The following is a 22,683-nucleotide window of genomic DNA, read 5'->3' as shown; positions in this document are numbered from 1 at the left end:
CCTCAATGCACAACGTTGCATGCAGTTTAAACTGTTGACTGGGCAAATCAGTTTAAATAAGCCCCATACTAAAAGTAGGTCTAGTTTCTCAGCTGTTTCTAATGAGTAAACACACTATTAGCTATTAGTGCTGGGCACCTGAACAGGTGATTTTTTTTCATTTTTCCCCATCGCTGACCTAAAAGGGGTCATTGTCTCAGAGGCACCGTCCCTCCCATACTCCACCCCACAGAGGGGGGGGGGGCTGTGCTTTAACGTCCCCCTTTGTTTCTCGGAGGATGTCGGACATGGAGATGTTGAAGAAGATGCTGCGGGCGGTGCTGCAGTCCAACAAGAACGGCGTGTCGTTGTCTCGGCTGCAGGCGGACTACAAGTCGCTGACGGGCGAGTACATCCCCCACAAGCAGATGGGCTATCCGTCCATGGAGGCCTTCCTGCACAGCATCCCCTCGGTGGTCAGAATGGAGCGCAGCCGAATGGGAGAGGTGAGGAGACCCACCCCGCCCCGCCCCAACTCCAGTGAGGTCACATTATTGCATTATTATTTCAGTTGCTTAGGTGCTCTTATCCAGAGGGACTTCCATAGCTCACAGTTCTTACATGGTATCCGTTTACCGAAGCAGTTTGGACTGAGTACCTTGCCCGAGAGTACAACAGCAGTGGCAGCCTTTGGGCTAATTGGTGTTCATACCCTTCTTACCGCTGTATCACACTGCTGCAACAGGAACGACGCTGGCTGGGGTGTGGTGTTGTGGGCAAGAATGTGAAACGGAACGGTACGGGTTATAAATCCGAGCGGGCATAGAGAGGTACCTAAATCACTTCCATCAATATCCTGCAGTGATGTCCGGAAGTGATGTCCGCTGAGTAGTAATTCAATGAATAACTCTGCATCATGCTATAATCTGAGGGAAGTACACTTTGCAAAGATACTGAATTACATTGTAGGCATGGATACCACTTAAATACCACGTTTTTTGGTTCTTTCTGGTAGCAGCCAGAATGACCATTACTGTGCTTGCTAACTTGAGAAAACATGGGTAAGCATGACAAGTGTCATTTGGTAGGTAATGAATCGATTACATAAGCTTTACAACTGATGCAACATATGGGCATTCCATCGGACATATCGTCTTTGCCACAAACTAAATGCTAGAGTCTGCGCTATTTTCTGCGTGTACAGCCCGTGTAACTGAACCCTGTGTAGCTGAATTGAAGTAACACTGAACACTGACCTTATTTACAGATTGTAGACTTACAGTGATGCCAGTTTTAGTGGGCTTTCTGCTTCTTTGTGTGACATGTCATTTCTTGGAATACACTCTATCGTGTATAGGAGATTAGAGGACCCCTGTGTCTGGGAAGGTGGATGAGATGCCTGTCAGAATGGGTGCTGGAAGTGCGCTCTGTAATTTTCCCCTCTCACAAGAAACATTTACATTTGGAGAGCCGCTTGTGACTTGATAGCCCTGATGACATAACCTGATCGTCTCATTTACCTCCACGTGTAATTGTGAACAGAGAGCACTGTGTTTTTGCGCAGAAATGTCTCTGGGCAACTGCAGAATCTCGTTTTTCACTCCCGAACTTACTGAAGGAGTTCTGTCCTGAATTTAGCAGCCCTTACAAGACTTTAATCTGTATAGAAGAGGTAGAGGAATCCTGCATTTGGGTGAAGCACAGTTCGTCTTGAGTATGGAGCTAAGCTTGTGAATAGTTCCCTTCAAATGAAAATTTAGCAGCAGGTAACCCATCCATGTTTGTGGCCCCTGATCCTTTAAATGCAGGTTTTCAGATTAAGGAAGCGTGTTCCAGAAACATGTGCTTTAAATTGCATGCATGAGCTTGAGCTGATGGAGTGTCTATTGGTGATGCCATGATATATTTAAACTCAGGGAAAATGTTACTTTGGCCATACTTTTTTGAATCGGCTTTGTTACTGGGTGTATGCTCAGCATTTGAAACATTTTGGAGTTTTTGAATATTTTTTTTTTCCTCAGAAACTCAGGTTAATCTCATGTTCCTGTTAAATATGAGCTGTCAGTTGGGTGAAAATTATGGCACAATGTGCGCATAGTTTAAAAAATGTGTTGCGCTTGTTGCCTTTGAAGTGAGTGTTTTTCTCCAACTTTCTGTCTTCTGCCAGATGCATCATGGTATTTTGCACTGAAACTGATGCGCTCAGTGTTTTGATGCGATTACCACAGATCCACAAAAAAGGCCGCTGTCAACAAACGCTTAGTCACGGAAGGCAGCGGGGGACGGGCATGTGCCCCTCTTCGGCGACCGGGCATTCTTCTCTGACAGCGCCGCGATCCGATTGGAGGGCGCGAGCGACCCTCCTTCGTAACGTGGCCTCGTCCTGTAACGGCCGTCTCCTCCTTAGCGTCGAGAGTTACCCCCGGTGGTGACCTGGTTCTCTGTCTCCGCCCCCCCCCCCCCCCCCCCCCCCCCCACCAGGTGGTGTGCTTCGCCGCCGTCTGCAAGGAGACAGCACACATTGCCCAGCTGGTGGCCCGCCAGCGCACCTCCAAGAAGGCCGGCTGCTCCCAGCTCGTCAACTGCCAGATGCGGGTCAAGCCCACCACGCCCTTCGTGCTCAACGGTGAGTCCGTGACGGAGCCCCCGCCGCCGCCCCACCCCTGCTGTATGACTCTGCACTTTCCCGCAGCGCCAGAGGGAAGCTCCAGATGGTTTGGAATGTGCTGGAACATTGTGTCATTATCTCTATGAACAGAGCCTCTCTTTCATGGTGATTGCGTCTGCCCCGCCGGCCACTCTAGAAGCAGGCTGAACTATGGAGAAACGCTTTCATTAATATAACTCGCTTAGTAATGTAACAATAAAACCATTAATAATTTTCTTAATTGCAATATAGAAGGAGGTTCTCTTCCACTCCTCTGAATTTGAGGTTGCAGGGTTAATTTCCATGAAGACGTTTTGGTTCTGCAGATGGGCTGTATTATTCGTAATACATACTTCATTCATTATCATTCTGTAATCAACCCCTGGCCTCGATATTGCTTTATCCATCTCCAATGGGTTAAATGTTAAATTCACAAAGCAACTTTCTTCAATAGTTTGCTTCTGGACTGTATAAACTAATGTGTTGGGTTTGGGACCCTTCAGTTGGGGTGTGGTTTGTGCATTGTTTGGTGCTCACTGAAGCACAAACACTGAAATGGGGCTAGGTATCTTGTATATGTAATGTGTCTTTTTGTGTCTTTGCTATCAACACCTACAAATGACATGGGCAAAAGCAATCACGTCAAACATTTGGCAACGACGCAATTAAATTGAACTCCCTGTCCTAGACTTTTTTTGTAGCTGATCATATGATTAACGTACTGTTCTTTCTCCCGGTATCTCTGTTGATGTTGATTGTTCGTTCTTGCCTAATGAGTGCATTTCAGAGACCGACAAAGGCCTGAATGGTTCTGAGTTCATTGTGACTGTTGTCTCATGACTGCCTGGTTTCACGTCACAATGCAGAAAGCAGTTTTCTGCCATTGCTATGTTTCTCTGACATTTTTACAATTCAGTTTGTTGGATAAAAAAGCTCAGCTAGATTGTCAGTCGATCGAAATCTGGCACGTGTTTACTAGCTAAATCAAAATGTGTAGCTTTCTTTTTACATTGCATTCACAAGCTGGTTCAGTGGGCCATCATGTTACAGCTGTTATATCATCTACTTCACTGATTCTCAATCCTGCTCCCGGGGCCCCCCCCCTGCTCTGCACGTTTTCAATCTTTCCCTGCTCTACCTACCTGACTGAACTCAGCAGTGGCACTTTTGATTAGCTGAGCACACCTGATTTAATCGCTAATTTCAATCAGGTGTGTTTGGAGCAAGGATAGATAGAAGATATGCAGGGCAGGGGGGCTCCAGGAGTAGGATTGAGAAACACTGAATTTTACTTACATTGTTAAGCAAAGTGAAGCACAGCTGTGCTCCTTTTAACATTTAATCAAATGTAAGGGATTTATAGTAGCAGTATTTTAGATAGGGTGGTCCCAGTAGTAAAACTAAATGCAGTATTTGCTGTCTCAACTATTGTTAAATAGATCGTGTTCAGTTAGTAAGCTAGCCATAGAGCAACTTTCGTCCTGTGCATGTGTCAGTGTTAACAAGATGGTCTGACATTCCCCCGCAAGCACCTTATTGGTCAAATCATGCTAATAAATACTGAGAAAAATAACACAGTTTTGGGAAAGTGCACAACGTGGAATTTTTTCCTTTTGAGGACGTCATTCAACTGTGCACCTGCTCTCTAATTGGTTTTGGTTGCTTGTGAGTGGGTCATGTGTGGCAGTGAGGTTTTAAGCCGAACGTCGTTCCGTTGCTTCACCGACATCTTGCAGCAAAGCATGGTTCTTCTCTGCCTCACCTCCTCCACTCAAAGTGACAGAGTTTGGGTGAAAACGCATTAATACGAGGTTGACTTTTTTGCTGGTCTCTCAGCTGTGCTCGGACAGACCGTTTTGTGAAATGACTCATTAGATACAAGGGTCTGAGTGCAGTGTGCACCATCTGGGCGGCAGTGTAGCATAGTGGTTAAGGAGCAGGACTCGTAACCGAAAGGTTGCCGGTTCGATCCCCACTGGGACACTGCTGCTGTACCCTTGGGCAAGGTACTTAACCCACAATTGCCTCAGTAAAAATATCCAGCTGTATAAATGGATAACATTGTAAAGAACTGTAACCTATGTCAGGATAAAAGCGTCTGCTAAATGAATAAATGTAGATGTAAATCTGCAGTAATCTCCTTCCCAGATGCATTTGTGCGTACTGGACTGCATGATCGCAAGGTCTACAAGTCCTTGCACATCTTTCTGCATGCGTACAAGCACTGCGTCCCCACGGGTGGAGCCCAAAGGCACACTGCTTCGATTGTCTGTACCTGCGCAGGAGTACAATATTTGTAACACGGAGCACGCAGCTATGAGTCTGGTCTGAGTCCACTTTTCTTCATGCTGCGTCTGCTTTTTCCGGGGCACCACAGAGTTATTTTTACGAACTGTCTTCTCGTTTGCAATATTCGGTCTCACTTGGGTAGTTTTTGATATTGTCGAGCCTTCCCGTGCAAGCAGTTTTTTACGCTCTGTTCTCATTAAGGAGCAGAAGGCGTCACTGAATATTCTGGAATCGTTACTGCTGACCCAAAGTTGATCTCTGCAGAATTGCTTTTCAACACAAAGCAGTCTCTTTTTGCATAAAAAAAATTCATTGTCAGTGCTATGCCAGAAATGTTCCTTTGTACTCTGTGCTATTATTCAAAACCAGCAAGGTACGGGATCTGGCCTATTTCTGTGGCCCTCTGAGGAAATTTCCCAGTGTACAAGGAGCTAAGAATAAAGCCCAATATCAGGCCAGACGCTGGTCTCTCCCCCCGCCCCCTCCTCCTCTCGCTCCTCCTCCTCCTGCTGCTGCCGCCGCCGCTGCTGCTGCTGCTGTGGCTTTTTGTCGCTGGAAGGGAGTGCACCCCTCCCGCAGCTGCAGCGTCCTCGGATCGCAGCGACGCCGGCGCGAGAGGATGCCCGCCGCCTCCCTCTGCCCGGCGAGAGACGAGAGCGCCGGGAAGGAGGGGGCGAGGCGGGAGAGCAGCGGCCCCCGGGCGGCCCCCTCCCCCGTTTCGCGGCCCGCGCCCCCGAGCGCCTCCGGACGGCGACTCCGCGGAAGCTGGCACGGCCGGGCCCTTCCATGGCCCCGCCTGCGGCCGACGGGGGGGTAGGGAGAGCGGGCGGATGGTGCGCCCGCCGCCCGTCCCGCGCCGTTATGCTGGAGGAGGCGATGCCCTGGACTCTGATTGACACGTCCGCGCGCTGGCCGGCAGGTGGGGCGACGGCCGCGAGACCTGCACCATGTAAGTGCGACGCTGGGAGGGGAGCCCATCTGCCTGCTATTTGCTCCTGGCACAGGTCCCTCTCTGTCCACATTCTCCTTATTTCCTGCAGTGTATCGCTTTATCTGTCTGGACTGCCTGGCATTCGCAGGTCTGCCTGAAACCCTGTCTTTAATGTTTAAAGGCATTTTGGGTTGTACTCCGAGAGAATGAATCTCAGGGAAAACTCATCATTTGATGTGTGAAGTGTTTGTGAACGGGCACGATACTTTCAACGTGACTGCTCACCACTGCTTGCTAGTTTTTTTTTTTTTTGAAAAATGTAATTAACTGTAGGTGCTAATTAAATATGCAGATTATGCTAATTGCAAAGTTGACTGAAAAAGCTTTCGCAAAGTAGCCACAGGGACCACAGAAATTTGAGCGATGGGAAGCAAGATCCTTTTCCGTGAGACTGGTCATTTCTGACCGCTTTAAATTTTAGTTTTAAGCATTTTAAACACTGCAATATTGAAGGATCTTAGAGTAAAGGTTGTTCTGGGTTGATTTTCCCTTGATGTTTGCAACAAAGGAGCTCTGACTAAGGGCTGAGCTCCCCCGGGGGCTGGGGAGTGCAGAAGACCTGCTCACGTCCTCAGAGCAGACAGCCGTGGTAACACAGAGTAACAGAGTCTCGCTTGTTCAGCCTTGCCCTGAGTCAGGCAAATAGCAGTCCAGAGCACAGCAGCTGATCATTGCACCTGATCTCATTTGTTGTGGTCCATTTTAAAGACGTAGTGTTCATGCTGGCGTCTTATGCTTGTTTCAATGAAAAAAGCGGCATGAGTGTTACAGCGGGACTTCCATTGTGAGGTCACGGGCGCCGCTCCCCGAGGGTTTGATTGACTGACCCAGACTCCTCCCCCACGGCTCTCCCGCAGCCAAGCCCAGGACGTCCCTGCGGCAGCCCGACCACACGGGCCGCACCGGCCGGGGCGTGACGCACCCGGGCGGCCGCCCCGGGTGCTACGGCGACCACCGGCAGGCCTGCATGCGGGACACCCAGCCCGACGGGAGGGTCACCATGCCGCAGATGAGAGCGCCCAGCATGCAGATGAAGAAGGCCCCCGTGCAGTGCGAGAGGTGAGTGTGTGTAGGGGGCGGGTGCATGTGCATGTACGCATAAACACGCGCGCTCGCAATGCCTTCTGACCCCTAACAATACCAAAACACCTTGGAGTTAAAAAGCTGGCTTTACTCTGGTCACCTTTCACACTGATGCTGCTGAAATGCTGGTGTTGTACCATTCACATTCACAGTAGGCAAAATGGCCTTAACCAAATGCATCATGTAGATCAGCGTTTCCCAGACCTCTCCTGGAGGACCCCCTGTCCTGCATGTTTTAGATCTCTCCCTGCTCCAACACAGCTGATTTAAATGATCAGTTTGTTAGTAAGCAGCTTTAGGAGTTCATAACGAGTTGATCATTTGAATCAGCTGTGTTGGAGCAGGGAGAGATCTAAAACATGCAGGACAAGGGGTCCTCAAGGAGAGGTTTGGGAAACGCTGATGTAGATTCTTACATTTACCCTAAACTAAAATTGCTTTCCTTAAAACTTTGAATATATTTGATAGTTGGTTTTGTCAAGAATGTCTCCCAACAGATTGTTCATCATGCTCACATGAGTGTTGTACGCCAGTGTTGTTTAATGACATTTTTGGACAGTGTATGATGGTACAAACAGATTTATCAGCTTCATTTTTAACCACACAAGGGAAAAAAGAAAGTGCTGTTTGAGATGCTGATGTTCCCAAGGGGAGCCGAACTGCAAATAGAGCTTGTTAAACAGCAGCTAAATCTGCTGCCATTTTTAACAACGAAAAACAGGAAATTTTGATCGCTAAGGAAATGTGGAAAACTCTGCAGCTGTTAACACAGCAAAGCTGTCTGGTATTGGAGGTGCGTTATATTACGCTCCAGTGCATGTGCTGTACCAATTCCGGCAATTTGCCAGCTCCATTCATACTACACAGTCACTGGCTCTTAGCTTGCAGTAAATTGCCTCTGAGGCAGTGTGAAAGATGGCTCCAAAAAGCCAGATATATGCTGGCTAGGATAGAGGGGCACCAATTTCACACTGAAGCTAAGGTGGGTCAGTTCAGCCAGGCTAAGATAGCAAAAAGACGCACGCTCACACACAATGTCACTACACTCAAGGGGCAGTGTGTAAACTAAATGCTGTCAGAATAGGGAAAATGTATGGTGTGTTCTTCTGACCAGGAATAACATTATGATTGTCTGCTTAGCCTAAGGGACTCCTACCTTCACAGTATACAGAATATTTATGTATGGTCTGTTCATACTTAAATGGTTTCTTTCTTGCTTAGCAGCAGTATAACCTCCTTGATTTATAGTTTTTATCTGTTGGAAGTCAGGGGGTGGAGTGGAGCTTTTATGTCCGGTAGAATAGCTGGGCAGGCCATGCTAACTCTCACAGAACTGTAATGCACATCGTTCAGGTCAACGTCTGATGAGTGCAAATGGGTAACTAATGTCGTTTTCCCTTGGTTTAATCTCCAGTCTTTCAACACAGTGAAGTCGGTGTGTTCACTCTCAGTACCTTCAGAATGTCTTTATTTCTGCTTCGGCACATTATTTTGGGCCACAGGGGCTAATGGAGGCACCCAGTACCCAATAGTGTATTTGTGTGTAGATGAAGCAGTCTGAATATATACATTTCGTCTGATGTGTACTTTTCCCCTCCCTGATAATTGCCAGAAGTCAGTGAGTCCTGCCTGCTGGAGCATGCCGGGATTGAATACATGAAGGCTTGTGGCTGCACAGTGGAATGCTGATTAAGGAGGTTATCATCTTGGATTATTACTTCTTTGAGGAAGCTGTGGTTTCTGTTTTGCTCCTTCACACCCAGGCCCTGGCTCAAAGCCCGCCTTTACTTAAGCTTAAGTGCTCCTTGGTGCTGCCTCACTTGAAATACTTCAAAGGCTGCTACACTTTAGTAGTGTGACATTTGCCACCTTGATTATGTCATTTCTCACGTCAGAGGTACTGTCTGCATTATCAAACATAAAAAAAAATGAAAAATGCACCCTACTAAATAAGGAGGATCCTGATGTTGACTGGGACTAGGAGCTGGTCTCAGATCAGTCCGAGTCGCGGTCCTTGAGGTCTCTCCCTTTGGAAGAGCGGGGTCCAGCAGCAGAGCCGGCCTGGCACAGACGCTAACCCCGGTATCTAGTGGAACTTTCTCTGGCAGCGCGGTCAGCACGGAGCGCCCGTGCCGCGATGAATGAGACTGGACCCCCGCGGCTTGCGGCGGGGGGGGGGACCACCCTCCACCCCCCGCTGACTCGGCACTCTCCACGCGATCACAGCTCTCCCTAGCCAACCCCTTTCAGACACGGCGCGGCCCAGGCCAGAGAAAACAACTGACATCACCAGGCGGTTTTCTGCATTATTATATTACTCCCCCCCCCCCCCCAACCCCCGACACCCCACCCAAAATAAAAAAGGTTTTTCGTGAACACAATGGGAAAATGAACCCGGAACAGCATAAATGAGGCCAGGCCGAACAGCCCGAAAACGGCCACCTGATCCCCCCTTTGTAGTGCAGATTAGCCATTCTGCATCCCGCATAGTGAATCAGCACATCCCCAGCAGTACAGTATGTGGCTGATCTGCTACTCTCATCAAATGCAGTGCGGTTGTGGCATCAATTAAAAGGGGCTTCTTTTGCTGAGAGGGAAATTGTGGCAAATGCATTCATTGATAGACATTCATGGACAGACAGATAGAGGAACGGAGGTAGACACACAACATCAACACCCCCCTGCCCCCCACCTCCGGATACCTTAAAATCCCAAGACACTTGAAGTATTTTCTTAACCGCTTTGCACTACGTTTTCATGGTATTTGAAGCGTGGAAGCTGTTGTCAGCCAATGTACATCAAATTTAAAATGAAAACCGTCTCATACAGAAGGTGGGATATAAAGACAGAGAGAGCACTTTGAATTATAAAAGGCCATCCGTTAGGGCTGCCAGTCATCATGGACTGTTTGTTCATTAAGATGCAACATTCGTATTTTTTTCCCCAAAAGATTGATTTATTCTTAGCCGTTTAGTTGAGATGTTTGTTCTTTTCGTAGCCTGCGTAGAAGCGAGTGGCATTGAATGGATAAACCCTCCAAAATAGCCCCACTGGTGAAAACTGTTAAACTCCAGAATGAGTAGGTGATCATCCCAAGTCCGACCTAAAAAAAACAGCTTCTGTGTTTCGGTCCATCAGAGCTATGGGGAAGGAGTGGCTCTTAATTATATCGGTTTAAAAGTGGCCCTGTCTTTAAAGTCCACTTCTGTTCGTCTGGTGATTTTCTCTCTTCGCGGAAATCATTCGAAATGGATTTCTGCGAGCGTTGAAATGTCAAAGGAAGGTTGTAATGGCAGAATGTTGGAATTGAATTGAATCTAAGTGACTTCACTGACTTCTGCTCTTTGTGTTTAGGTCAGACAAGAGGTTGACCCTCCCCTCCCGGTTTCAGAAGGAAGTGCACGCACACCTCAGCAGAAACTCTCAGCAGAGCAGCGGTAAATGGGACCCTCTGTGGCAGATTTGTGTGCTCTGACAGCGTTGCTGTGCCGTTGTGGAAGTGTTGTGTCGGACCAGGGGGAGAGTTGCTAAAGAGGGGGGGGTCCTGTGTCTTCCAGTGCCCGCCGCCCCAAACGAGAGCGTCCCCCCGGGGAAGCCCCGGCTGCCCCAGTCCAGCGGCTACAACCCGCAGGTGGTCCAGAACCGGCTCAAAGAGGTTCTGAACAAGCACAGCAATGGATTCTGGGTGTCCAAGCTGCCCCATCTGTACCGCGAGCTGTACAAACAGGACCTTCCCATGGACGCGCTGAAAGAGCTTGAACACTGGTCGCACATATGCACGGTACAGTCGTAACGCCCGTCACTCATACACAAAATAGAGTGGAACACCGGTGATGCATGTGGTACGGTGATACGATATGGTTGAATCCCAGGCACACGTATGCATGGTACAGTCAATCACCGGTCTCGCATATGAACAGTACAATCTAACACCAGTCACAGTACATGATGGGGTGGAACACTGGTCACCCATATGTATGGTGTGATTGAACACTAGTCAAGCACGTGCATGATTCGATGGAACATTGGTCACGCATATACATTGGTACAGTCAAACACTAGTCTGACAAATGCATGGTATGGCCTGTCTAATAGACCAGGTGGCTAAATTTGCATCATGAGAAACGTGTATATGATATAGTCCTAAATGGAGCTGGTTGGTTTTACACAGCTGTGTGCCAGAGGGCTTCTGTCCTGTTGTCCCTCCAGGTGGAAAAGCCTTGCAGTAGCAACCCTTCAGAGCGACTGCTGTACCCCTCCAAAGACATCCACCAGACCAAGGCCCCCTCCCTCCCCCCGGCCAGACAGAAGTCCTACATCCCTGCCCGCGCCGCGCCCGCGCCCGCACCCCCGCCCCCGGCCGAGCTGCCCCCGGACGTCAAGCTGAAGCTGGCGGAGCTGCTGGGGAAATACAGCAACGGGCTGTGGGCGCACGCCCTGCCCAAGCTCTTCCAGGAGGCCTACAAGGCCAAGTTCCCCGAGCACGTGCTGAGCGACCTCTCCCTGCTCGCCGACATCTCCACCGTGGAGTACCCCATGCCCGACAACACCAAGAAGGCCATCCTGTACGCCCGCGCCGCCGAGGACGAGAATCGCAACCGGCTGGACCCCGGGGCGGGGCCGCGGGCCCGGGAGGAGGTGGGCCGGCGGCTCAGCAGCCAGGCCGTGCCCCCCCTCGCCATCCCCAAGGAGGAGTACCCCTCTGTGCTGGTGGTGGAGGCCGCCAGCACCAATAGCGTCATCCTCAGGCAAGGCACCGCCTTCTTAGCCCCGCCCCCTCGCTGTCCCCAACCAATCCGCTTTGACCATGGCTGCCAATCTGGCTGTCTTCCCTTCTTTCTAACAATTTACATTCTGATTACTCAGATGCATTCTTTTCCTTTCTATGGCTAATATAGTGGCATTCATGTGGTATTGTTGAATGGGTGGGAAATGGACTAAAGCCCCACTGTTAGACATACTGGGAGACTTGGTGTTCTCTGCTAACTGTTGTACAGGTAGTAGCGTGCTCATATTGTAGTGTAGTGGTCTTGCTTTCAAGCTAGTGAATTTAGCCTGTTATGTGCCATATTTTTTGTACACATTTTCAGGTGTTCATTACCTTTTGAGAGAGATGAGATAAGATCAAGCTAAGTGTTTTGTAGTCATAGAAGAACTAAATGAACATATCCCTGCAGTAATTTTACAGCTTATGTGAGGGGGGGGGGGGAAAGGATAATTTCTCTGAAAGTAGTTCAGGTAAAAGCTGAGTTTGTATTAAAATGCATGAGACATGTGTCTGTTCCAGACCCACATAGAGGGAAGCCATTTTTAGAAGGAACATTCAGGTCACAAATCACAATGTCAGCTCGACTCGGATGTGGTCGGCTCTAACCTTAGATGTCTCACGTTGTTCCTCGCACAGAGCTCACAGTCAGGAATAAGGACACAATGCAGCCGCCATCAGCACACACATTGGCATAAGAGGGCCAAGTTATGAGGCCGATGCGTTAGAATACTGAGAAATCAGCACCCTTATTAAGTGGAACATGTACTGTTGTGGTGAAACTGTCAATATGAACCCAGAGTACACATCATATAAGCCAGTGTTTCCCAATCCTACTCCTGGAGGCACACTGTCCTGCATATCTTCTATCTATCCTTGCTCTACCTACCTGACTGAACTCATCAGTGGCACTTTTGATTAGCTGAGCACACCTGATTTAATCAAGCAGCAAGGATCGATAGAATATATGCAGGACAGTGTGCCTCCAGGAGTAGGATTGGGAAACACTGATATAAGCAACTGAAATGGTAGGTCACTGGGTGAACAATGGCTGATCAACACTGGTGATCAGTGGTTGAGCAGTGACTGATCAGCATTGTCGGTAATACAGACTAAATGTGTTAACTAGAAAATCCATTGACCGATTTGTTGCACAGCCATATGTATATTTTCATAGCAGGGGATTCAGTGAAGTGCCTCACCCTTGGCGTACCCATTATAGTACAGAGTTTGTTGAAGACCAGGCCTCTGGATCAGCGTGCCTGGTTAGTGTCTTTGGCATCCGGCTGACCCCGCCCTCCTCCCCCCTGCAGGTACATCGGCGAGGGCTACTCCCAGGCCCAGGAGCAGCTGGAGGACGAGATGCGCGAGTTCTACGGCCAGGGCGGCGCCAGGAAGGCCCTGCTGTCCCCCGCCACCGGCCAGCTGGCCGCCGTCAAGGCCGAGGAAGAGGAGGAGGAGGAGGTGCTCCGGGCCCAAGTGTGCGACGTCATGGCCGACAAAGTGAAGGTGCGAGAGCGCTAGCTCCGCGTCGCTAACGCCCCCACGCCCACACACCTTTCTGCTACTCCTCTGTTTTGGGTGGATTTTTCTTGCCATGCGGTTAGGGTTGCCATTTCATAACATTACATTATTGTCATTTAATAGACTTACTTACCCAGAATGACTTGCATGCAACATGTTAGAATTTTATCCATTTATACAGCTGGATATTTTTTGAGGCAATTGTGGGTTAATTACCTTGCCCAAGGGTACAACAGCAGTGCCTAGCAGGGAGTCAAACCAGCAACGTTTTTTTTTCGGTTACGAGCCCTGCTCCTTACCGCTCCACCACACCGCTGTCCCATGCTGTGTTCTGTGGGACTCTGCAGGTTTATTATGTGGACCACGGGTTCTCGGAGGTCATTGGAAAACGCAAGCTCCTGGATCTGCACGAGAAGTTCTTCAGGCTGCCCTTCCAAGCTGCGAAAGTCAAGCTGGCAGGTGAGCACGGTCTGTGTGCTTCTTTCACCCGTCAGAGAGCAGGTGGGGGTAAAATGGACTGAGAAAATGGAGTTTTGATTGAGATTAGGAGGAATGAAGAGCATTTAGAATGATTTGAGTGGAATTTTGTTGTTCCTCAGTAACAAAAAATCTTCTGTGGCTTACATGCCTCTGCTCACACGAGAAACCTTAGACTGCTCAGCTTCTGCAAGTGAGGTCAGGCTGAAGGTGGTGCTTGGTTCAGTCGATTGCTGCTTCAGGCCAGGGTGCGGTTGAAGCGTAGGGAGGGCGTGTCCGTTGGCGTGGAGCGGGACTCGTCCCTAAAGCTAAGACACAGCCTGCTTCCTTCCAGGCCTGGAGCCCTTCTGCCAGGAGCCGGCGGTGCTGAAGAGGTTCGAGTCCCTGGCCTGCGGCAAGATCCTGCTGGCCGAGATCCTGCAGAGGGAGGAGACGCCGCTGGTGGTCCTGTACGACACGTCGCAGGATGATGATGTCAACATCAACGCCGCCTGCCTCAAGGCCATGCAGGACAAGTCCCTGGAGAACCCCCTGCAGGTAGGCCTGTGGGCCGGGCCCCCGGTGGCGTCACGCAGATCCTGATGCCTCTCCATGTGGAAACCCCATTCTGTGGAATAGCGTGGCACGCTTTCGGTGTGTGAATATGGCCGAAGCCAGCGACACACTGCCTCTGGTCATGTCGTCGTTAATTACAGCCGTGGTCTGAACTGAACTTGAGCCTGTTGTGCAATTTAATTTTGACACCGCTGACCGAGTTTGCTGTACAGTGGCCTCCTAATAATTGCCGGGCTCTGGAATGTTATGACCTTACGCACTTAACCAGAGTATGCATATGCAGGAGTAAGTAAGTCAGTGGGGAGTAAAATGGGAACAGCTTTATACTTTGCAGTAAAAGAGTACACATTTATTCTATATGCAGCTGTAGGGAATTGACCGTATTGCTTTGATCGGTTAATTTAAAAATGTGTATGGTCCACGCCATTGCAGCTACCTCAACAATGATTTTTCATGGCAAGGTCCAATAAGCATGGAGACCACGATGCTTCATCAGTGCTCTCCCTCCCACTGTGGGATATCAGAAAAACGAGCGCCGTCCCGGGCCTCGGAATATGCGCAGCGGTCTTGAAACGGTGGTATTAGCGGAGGGAGGCTTCAGAAGAATGTACAGTAAACAGCTGTGTCTAATTGGCACGGCCGTCTCGAAGCGCGCTAAGTTATGTCATGCTGACCCACATACCGCACAACAGGCCCCTCTCATCCGTCGTCACATGCGCCATATGACACAACAGGCCGCGGATCCTGCTCTCCGTTACTGTGCCTGCGAGCAGCTGTTGTGAAGTATCGGAGTGTGCGCTCGCGGACCTCGAGACGCGTTTCATTTTCTGTCATTCGCGCCAGTTTCTCACTTCTAGGAAGCAGACCGTAGTTTTAAGCTCCTTTTTCCTCCGTGTAACCCTTATATCCTTACCCTAAGAATCGTGCGGATTCTGCTTTGTGGCCGCCTAATCTGGCTGTTGATGTTTGAGTTTACAGTGGTAAACGCTCACAGGGTCCGCAGCGCGCGTCCGTGCACCTTGTGGCTTCCTCTCGCTTCTGCTGATGTAATAACCGAGGCCTGCGTGTCAGTTTGCGCGTTAATCCCCTGCAGGTGAACAGCACCTACACGAACGTGTCGGTGACCAACGTGTGCTCGGACGGGACCATCTTCTGCCAGCTGCCTTCGCGAGGCCTCGCCAAGCTGAATGAAATACTGGAGAAGACAGAGGCCTACTTTCAGTCCCAGGTACCACACAGACTCCGCCAGACTCCAGAGACGGATGCTGACCCACACCGTCTCCAGTGTGTTTCAGTCACGAACGACCACTCCTCTGCAGCCCTGCGAGATCCTCTCCGTCTCTCTCTGCCCCACCACTAATTAAGAAGTAGTGCCTGATGGTGGATACTGCACCGAATCGAGTGCACCGAATGTTAGCGCTGAGGCTGCGGAATCTTTCAGGGGGTGGTGAAAGTGAATGACCTGAAGACCCAGCAGAGCTGTACAGCCATGATGGCCTTTGCTCACTTCTCAGATTTTGTGTTGGGTAAATACCCATGCTTTGAAGTGCAATGCATTAGTTCCTCAATCAAATCTAAGTGCACTGAAAAAGCTGCGGAGGAAGAAGTTTTACCAGAGAACGCACCTCAGTTATTAAAGTGAAATTATCAGTACTTTACCCTGCTGGTGTAATTTCGCATTGTCATGTCAGTAGTGGTCTGAGATCATTCTGGAAATTACTCTGAGAAATACAGTATATTAAGTTTGAAGAGCGATTGTTTACCTGCAATAAATTTGCCTACTTTTTTACTTCCGAGTTTGGCTGTATGGGTTGTGGAGTGAGAATAAGAACCATGATGTAATTTCCTGTTTTGAAAGGTCACGTCTGAGTTCCTGGTGTCCAGGCCTTTCTGTGGGAAATGTTGTCTGGCGCGTTATAAAGGCAAATGGTCCCGGGTCGAGGTGAGCACCCCTCTGTGATTTTCTAAAAGGCCAGCGGTCAACAGAAACACAAAAACAAATGCCTGTGAGAAATGTTGTTCCATTAAAAAATCATTGCCTTTTTTCAAATATGAAATTTTTCTCTAAATGGAACTAGGGGAAGAAGTCAGTTTCTGTTTGACAGCAAAGTTCAGCAAAAGTGTTTGGTTGAAGAGTTATAGTAATTTGTAGGGAGAGTAGCTTTAGGTGCCTGAGAGTTTTGATAGGAGTAAGCATAGGAGACAGGAGTAAGCGTCCATATGCGCAGACCGCAGCGAGACTGTACAGCGTCCTTATGCGCAGACCGCAGCGAGACTGTGTAGCGTCCTTATGCGCAGACCGCAGCGAGACTGTAGCGTCCTTATGCGCAGACCGCAGCCAGACTGTAGCGTCCTTATGCGCAGACCGCAGCGAGACTGTAGCGTCCTTATGCGCAGACCGCAGCGAGACTAGTGTCCTTATGCGCAGACCGCAGCGAGACTGTACAGCGTCCTTATGCGCAGACCGCAGCGAGACTGTGTAGCGTCCATATGCGCAGACCGCAGCGAGACTGTACAGCGTCCTTATGCGCAGACCGCAGCGAGACTGTGTAGCGTCCATATGCGCAGACCGCAGCGAGACTGTAGTGTCCTTATGCGCAGACCGCAGCGAGACTAGTGTCCTTATGCGCAGACCGCAGCGAGACTGTAGCGTCCTTATGCGCAGACCGCAGCGAGACTGTGCAGCGCCCTCATGCGCAGACCGCAGCGAGACTGTGCAGCGCCCTCATGCGCAGTCCTCATGCGCAGACCGCAGCGAGACTGTGCAGCGCCCTCATGCGCAGTCCTCATGCGCAGACCGCAGCGAGACTGTACAGCGTCCTTATGCGCAGACCGCAGCAAGACTGTAGCGTCCTTATGCGCAGACCGCAGCGAGACTGTAGCGTCCTTATGCGCAGACCGCAGCGAGACTGTACAGCGTCCTTATGCGCAGACCGCAGCGAGACTGTAGCGTCCTTATGCGCAGACCGCAGCGAGACTAGTGTCCTTATGCGCAGACCGCAGCCAGACTGTAGCGTCCTTATGCGCAGACCGCAGCAAGACTGTAGCGTCCTTATGCGCAGACCGCAGCGAGACTGTAGTGTCCTTATGCGCAGACCGCAGCAAGACTGTAGCGTCCTTATGCGCAGACCGCAGCGAGACTGTGTAGCGTCCTTATGCGCAGACCGCAGCGAGACTGTGTAGCGTCCATATGCGCAGACCGCAGCGAGACTGTGCAGCGCCCTCATGCGCAGTCCTCATGCGCAGACCGCAGCGAGACTGTAGCGTCCTCATGCGCAGACCGCAGCGAGACTGTAGCGTCCTCATGCGCAGACCGCAGCCAGACTGCGTAGCGTCCTCATGCTCCCTGCTTTCCGTCGCTGTGCCTCAGCAGGCCCCGTCTCTCTCCCCCATCGCAGATCACCAACCTGCACGGCAGCCGCGTGCTGGACATCCAGTTCGTGGACCTGGGCGTGCCCGCCTCCGTGGAGGTGATCGAGCTGAGGGAGATCCCGCCCCCTTTCCTGCGTGAGCTCATTGCCATCCCGCCCCAGGTCAGACAGGCAGGCGCACACCGCGTTCCTCATGCCACCATTACTGAGGGGCCCATATTCTGAGCTAAGTGCCCTGTCCAGCTGGCTTGTGCTATGATTGGTACATAACTGCTGACCTGTAGCGACTTGGACAACATATAGCTTGTGAGCTTATACATGGCATAGACAAAAACAGTAGCGTCTCTACCTTTGCACCTATTGATTGTTATCATGTAGGTTTAATTAAGTCATATCTTAATAGGCAAGTGCAACACCTGATAAGACCTTTCAGTCTTTCATTGGTTCCTTCATTGGTTCCTTGGTTGGCCAAGCGATAGATTGCTCAGCAACTGTAGTTTGGCTTGGCCACCTCTCATGAGATTCACCCAGCATGCACAGAACGCACACAAATCAAGTGTAAAAAAGCTTACGTTTTCAAAAGTGCAGATTCTCAACAAGCCCCATCATGGCACACAAAGCTGCTCCTTGTATGAATATTAAAAGCTGTCAGTAGGAGCTGGTGTTGTGTTGGAAGTCAGAAGGTATAATTATTTTGACAAATTTCAGTGGCTTTCTGATGTTTACTGTGCAGAATTATTAATTATGAACTCATGACAATAACAAGGTATGGTTTATTGTTTTTTTCATTAGGAAAGTAGGTTGAAAGTAGGAGTCAGTCACAGGGGTAATTCTAACTTGTAATTTGAGCAGCACTTCAATTTCTTTCCATTTGAGGGGACTCCTATGTCTGATGTTTTTACACAAGATGCCTTTACATGCTGTGTAGATGCTATGAAGCTGTTCAGGTGAAGTACCTTGCTCAGGGCTGCTTTCCTTACATTTGCACCTGCAGTCTCTTGGTTAGAAGGCCAGATCAGTAACAGCTGTGCAACACTGCCCCCTTGTGGTGTCTCTTCTCAGGCCATTAAGTGCTGCCTGGCAGACCTGTCTGTGAGTGTGGGCTCCTGGACCCCAGACGCAGTGATGTGGCTGAGAGACGCCGTGCTCAACTCCACAGACTGCAGCATGAAGGTCAGTATCAGCTCCAGGGCCTCGGGGTCCACAGCTGGTTTAATCCGGCCAGCTTGGCTTCTCGTTCCAGCGCTCAGCGTCTGGGGGTTTAGGTTCTGAGTGCCTTTATTTATTGCTTTACCACTGTAGAGCTACAACTAGGCTGGCCTATAATATCCACTTTGCAAGGTAGAACTAGAACCAGGCTTGCTCATACAATAGCCCATTTCCACTATAGAGCTGGAACCAGGCTGGCTCATCATACCCCTATTCCACTGTAGAACTGGAACCAGGCTGTCTGGGTTGCCAGTTTTTTTGTTTTCTCTTTTTCTCTTTACCTGAACGAGGGGTAACTATGTCAGCTGCTGCTATTGTTGCTAGTTCTGGGTCATTTTGCTGTCTTTGAATTTTGGATTTCTTTTGCTTTCAAAGAAAAGATCTTCGGATGCTGTGGCGTAAGCACAGTGGTTCCAGCTCTACAGTGGACAAGGCCTAGTGGAGCCTAGCAGCTCCGCAGTCCTACAGCACCAGGACGGCTTAGAGACGTGTCTCAAATCAGTGCAGTCCCCGTCTGTTTTATTTCTAAGATTAATAAATGACGGATTTGCCCTGTGACCCCCATGTGTACTGCATACCAGGTCGCCAAGCTGGACACCGCCAAAGGCGTGGTGCACATCCACCTGTACACATCCAAGGGGGCCGCCGATGCCGGGCGCAGCGTCAACCGGCAGCTGGCCGACTCGGACGTGTGGAAGCACCAGAAGGACGTCTTCCTGAGCAGCCGCAGCCCCTCCAGGGCGCCGGCGCCCCCCTCTTCCAAGCCCAGCAGCCCCCCGCCGGCGGCGGCCCCGCGGGCCGAGCCGGGGAAGGGCCCCGCCGCCCCCCCGCAGCTGCCCCCGCTGCTGGAGCTGCCGCAGGCCGGCCACAACATGGACATCTACGTGTCGGTGGCCTGCCACCCGGGCCACTTCGTGCTGCAGCCCTGGCAGGACCTGTACAAGCTGGTGGTGCTGATGGGGGAGATGATCCTCTACTACAACAAGATGGAGGAGAAGCCGCTGAGCGTGGAGAAGAACCAGATCTACGCCGCCAAGGTGGAGAACAAGTGAGTGCAGAAAACGGAGTGGGTGGGATCAATTTCTACCCGCCATTCAACCTGCTGGTGTCCCCTGGAGTTATAGCACGTGGTGGGACTTCCATTTCCCCTGTGATTCCTGATGCCGTAGCTCACTAGCTGAGTGTCTCTGTGCCTGATAGACTGGCCAGATTCTGGGGATGGAAATAGTCAGTGTGTGTAAGCAGTGACCTTTGAACTTTTGCACTTTATATGTGATGTTTGCAGCCTCAGATGGATCTCTGATGAGTGAGTTTTTTAGTGGCACCTTTTGTTAAGGAGAGTGCGGTATGAAGAGGAGCTCTCGCTGTGGTCTTTATAACTTATGGCTGCTTCAGCCTAATTGTCAATTCCCGCTGTTAGTCCGTCCAGATGACGTAAAAGACCAGCGGATCTGTCCAGCACCTGATACCCAAGAACAACCAGGCTGTCTGTCCGTGTCATGTGGCCACCCAGAGTATTTCCCATGAGCCCCCGGGGGGGCGTGTACGACGTGTCGCTAACCCCTGGGTTCTTCCTCCTCCCCGTAGCTGGCACCGCGTGCTGGTGAAGGGCATCCTGACCAACGGGCTGGTGTCGGTGTACGAGCTGGACTACGGCAAGCATGAGCTGGTCAGCCTCACCCAGCTGCAGCCTCTCATCAACGAGTTCCGGCAGCTTCCCTTCCAGGGCATCACCGCGCAGCTGGCGGGTGAGGACCCCCCCACCCCCATCCCCCGCCACCGCCGCCACCCTCGCCATCGGATCACACTCCTCCATCTCCAACACCCACACAACGGTTCTGGTTTGTAGTGAACCTGTGCCGTGATGAATTGGTTTACAGTTGACCAACTGAATAAGTTCCTTCTTTTTTTTTTTTTTAAACACATAGCATGATGTCTGTCACTCACACTCATTATAGTATCATGTTGAATTTTGAGTTTATCATTTTTCCCCAGTTGAAATCCCTGTTAAACTGAAATGAAATAAGTATTTGTCACCTGTAAATTTGTTTTTTTCTGAATCCTTGTGTCAGGAAGAATACCACAGTAGGTTAGTCTGTGGGCCAGATCCAGCCGAAGAAAGATTTATTTTGTGGCCATACACTGGCCATGCCTAGGACTCTCAGAGCAGCTTTGAGAAATGCTGTACGTTATACATAGAGTAGGGAGCCCTCTGGTGGTCATACTGATGTAGCACAATTTTTGATGGGATCACACATTTGGGAGACACTGTAGACAGTTCAATTCAAGCATTGTGATTTGGATGTGAAGGTGTCTGCTTTTCAGTCATTTGATTTGCAGCTGTTTAACAGTTGCACCGTTAATATACAGCAAATTAAAAGAACAAACGCACAAATTGCTTGAACTTCTTACATCTTATCCTCACACCACAGGGAGGAGGAGTCTTGGAGGTTGACGTTCCCTTGATTTCTTCCTGTCTCCCCCACCCCCATCTCCTGCTCCTCCATCTCTCTTCCTCTATACAACCCTCCTCTCCCTCAAACTGCCATATGTACCCCTCTCCGCTTACCACCCCCCCCCCCCACTTTTGTACTCATCACCTTAATCTTCTCTTCATCTCTCCTCCCTCTTCCTTGATCATTCCATCCCTTTTTCTCTTACCCTGCCCTCCCTCCTCCTCTTCACGCTCCCTCTCTCTTACCCCTTTCTCTTTCCCTCCTCCATCCCCTCCCCTCTCTCTCTCTCTCTTTCTCTCTGCGTCTCTCTCTGTCTCTCTCTCTCTCTGCAGGGGTGAAGCCCAGGCAGTGGTCTGAGGAAGCCTCCATCGTGTTCCGGAACCACGTGGAGAAGAAGCCTCTGGTGGCCCAGATCGAGGCGGTGCATGAGGCCACCCAGCCCTGGGACCGCAAGGTGGTGGTCTACCTTGTGGACACGGCCAACGAGGAGAAGGACATCTGGGTGCACGACATCATGTCCGAGTTCGCCGACGAGCTGAGCAAAGCCGCGTAACGCGGACACACGGAGCGGAGCTGTGCCCCCCCCCGCTCACACACACGCACGCACGCACGCACACACACAGATCCGTGCTGTCCGGGGGGCACCCGATACAGAGTTCCAACTGTTACAGTATTCAGAGTTCAGTTTCCCAACGGTATGGTAACCTACACACAGCGTACTACATGTGCTCAGACATCAGCCTGGCTTCAGCTCTCAGATCGCAACGATTAAGGTAGTTTACAGAGGTCTGCTCATTTAACTTTATTTAATTATTTATTTTTGTTTTTTACAGATATCCAACAGGAGCTAAGCAATCTCTCGGTTTGCATCATACGGTGGAGCCATTTGTCTTTACAGCTGTTTTGCTTAGCGGTTGAATAGTATTTTTGTTTGTGTCCTGAAATCCTTGGCTTTTTTTTTGCAGACTCCCCTGCACTTTGAAATGTTTGGAATTCCTTCACCAGGGTTTGTGCGCATAGTTTACTCACTGGTGTTTATTAAACCATATTTTCATAGCAGCGGCAAGACAAAATGGCTGCATTGTATTGAAGCAAACTGCAATGTGGAAGTGTTATGCTGAATATATAAATATATTGTGTATAAACCTCTATGACCGAAGCGCTACCTTTTGTTTTGTTAAGTGTAAGGTTTACTTTAAGTTTAACAGCATAAGTAGTATGCTCTAGAAATGGTTAACGAAATACGTTTTTGCTGCATTTTGTTAAATTTCATTAAAAATGTGTTCATAAAGAACTGTCTGATACTTCATTGAATTCGTTATTAGCTTTTCAGACTT

The 22,683-nt window shown here is 50.0% G+C and overlaps 1 protein-coding gene across 1 annotated transcript; it reads left to right on the top strand.

Annotated features, from left to right (window-relative positions):
• The first annotated feature begins 278 nt into the window (after window positions 1-278).
• Window positions 279-22,105, top strand: LOC118769702 (tudor domain-containing protein 7B-like). The gene is made up of 16 exons (XM_036516978.1): window positions 279-485; window positions 2,461-2,605; window positions 6,764-6,965; window positions 10,344-10,426; window positions 10,547-10,770; window positions 11,199-11,737; window positions 13,068-13,263; window positions 13,626-13,737; window positions 14,090-14,292; window positions 15,404-15,538; window positions 16,169-16,252; window positions 17,709-17,843; window positions 18,744-18,854; window positions 19,472-19,938; window positions 20,478-20,638; window positions 21,679-22,105. The coding sequence occupies exons 1-16, from the start codon at window positions 279-281 to the stop codon at window positions 21,897-21,899; spliced, it is 3,225 nt and encodes a 1,074-aa protein (XP_036372871.1). The 3' UTR covers window positions 21,900-22,105.
• Window positions 22,106-22,683: the final 578 nt, after the last annotated feature.

The sequence above is a fragment of the Megalops cyprinoides genome, chromosome 22 (genome assembly GCF_013368585.1).
Source record: "Megalops cyprinoides isolate fMegCyp1 chromosome 22, fMegCyp1.pri, whole genome shotgun sequence".
In the NCBI taxonomy this organism is placed as follows: domain Eukaryota; kingdom Metazoa; phylum Chordata; class Actinopteri; order Elopiformes; family Megalopidae; genus Megalops; species Megalops cyprinoides.
Note: the sequence above shows the minus strand (reverse complement) of the source record. Positions and strands in the feature narration are given on the sequence as shown.

Excerpts from the sequence above, each read along its gene's own strand:
- LOC118769702 (XM_036516978.1), top strand. The coding sequence starts at position 279 with ATGTCGGACATGGAGATGTTGAAGAAGATGCTGCGGGCGGTGCTGCAG. Across the intron at positions 14,293-15,403 it reads CCCTGGAGAACCCCCTGCAG|GTGAACAGCACCTACACGAA; the intron begins GTAGGCCTGTGG and ends AATCCCCTGCAG. Across the intron at positions 17,844-18,743 it reads TCATTGCCATCCCGCCCCAG|GCCATTAAGTGCTGCCTGGC; the intron begins GTCAGACAGGCA and ends GTCTCTTCTCAG.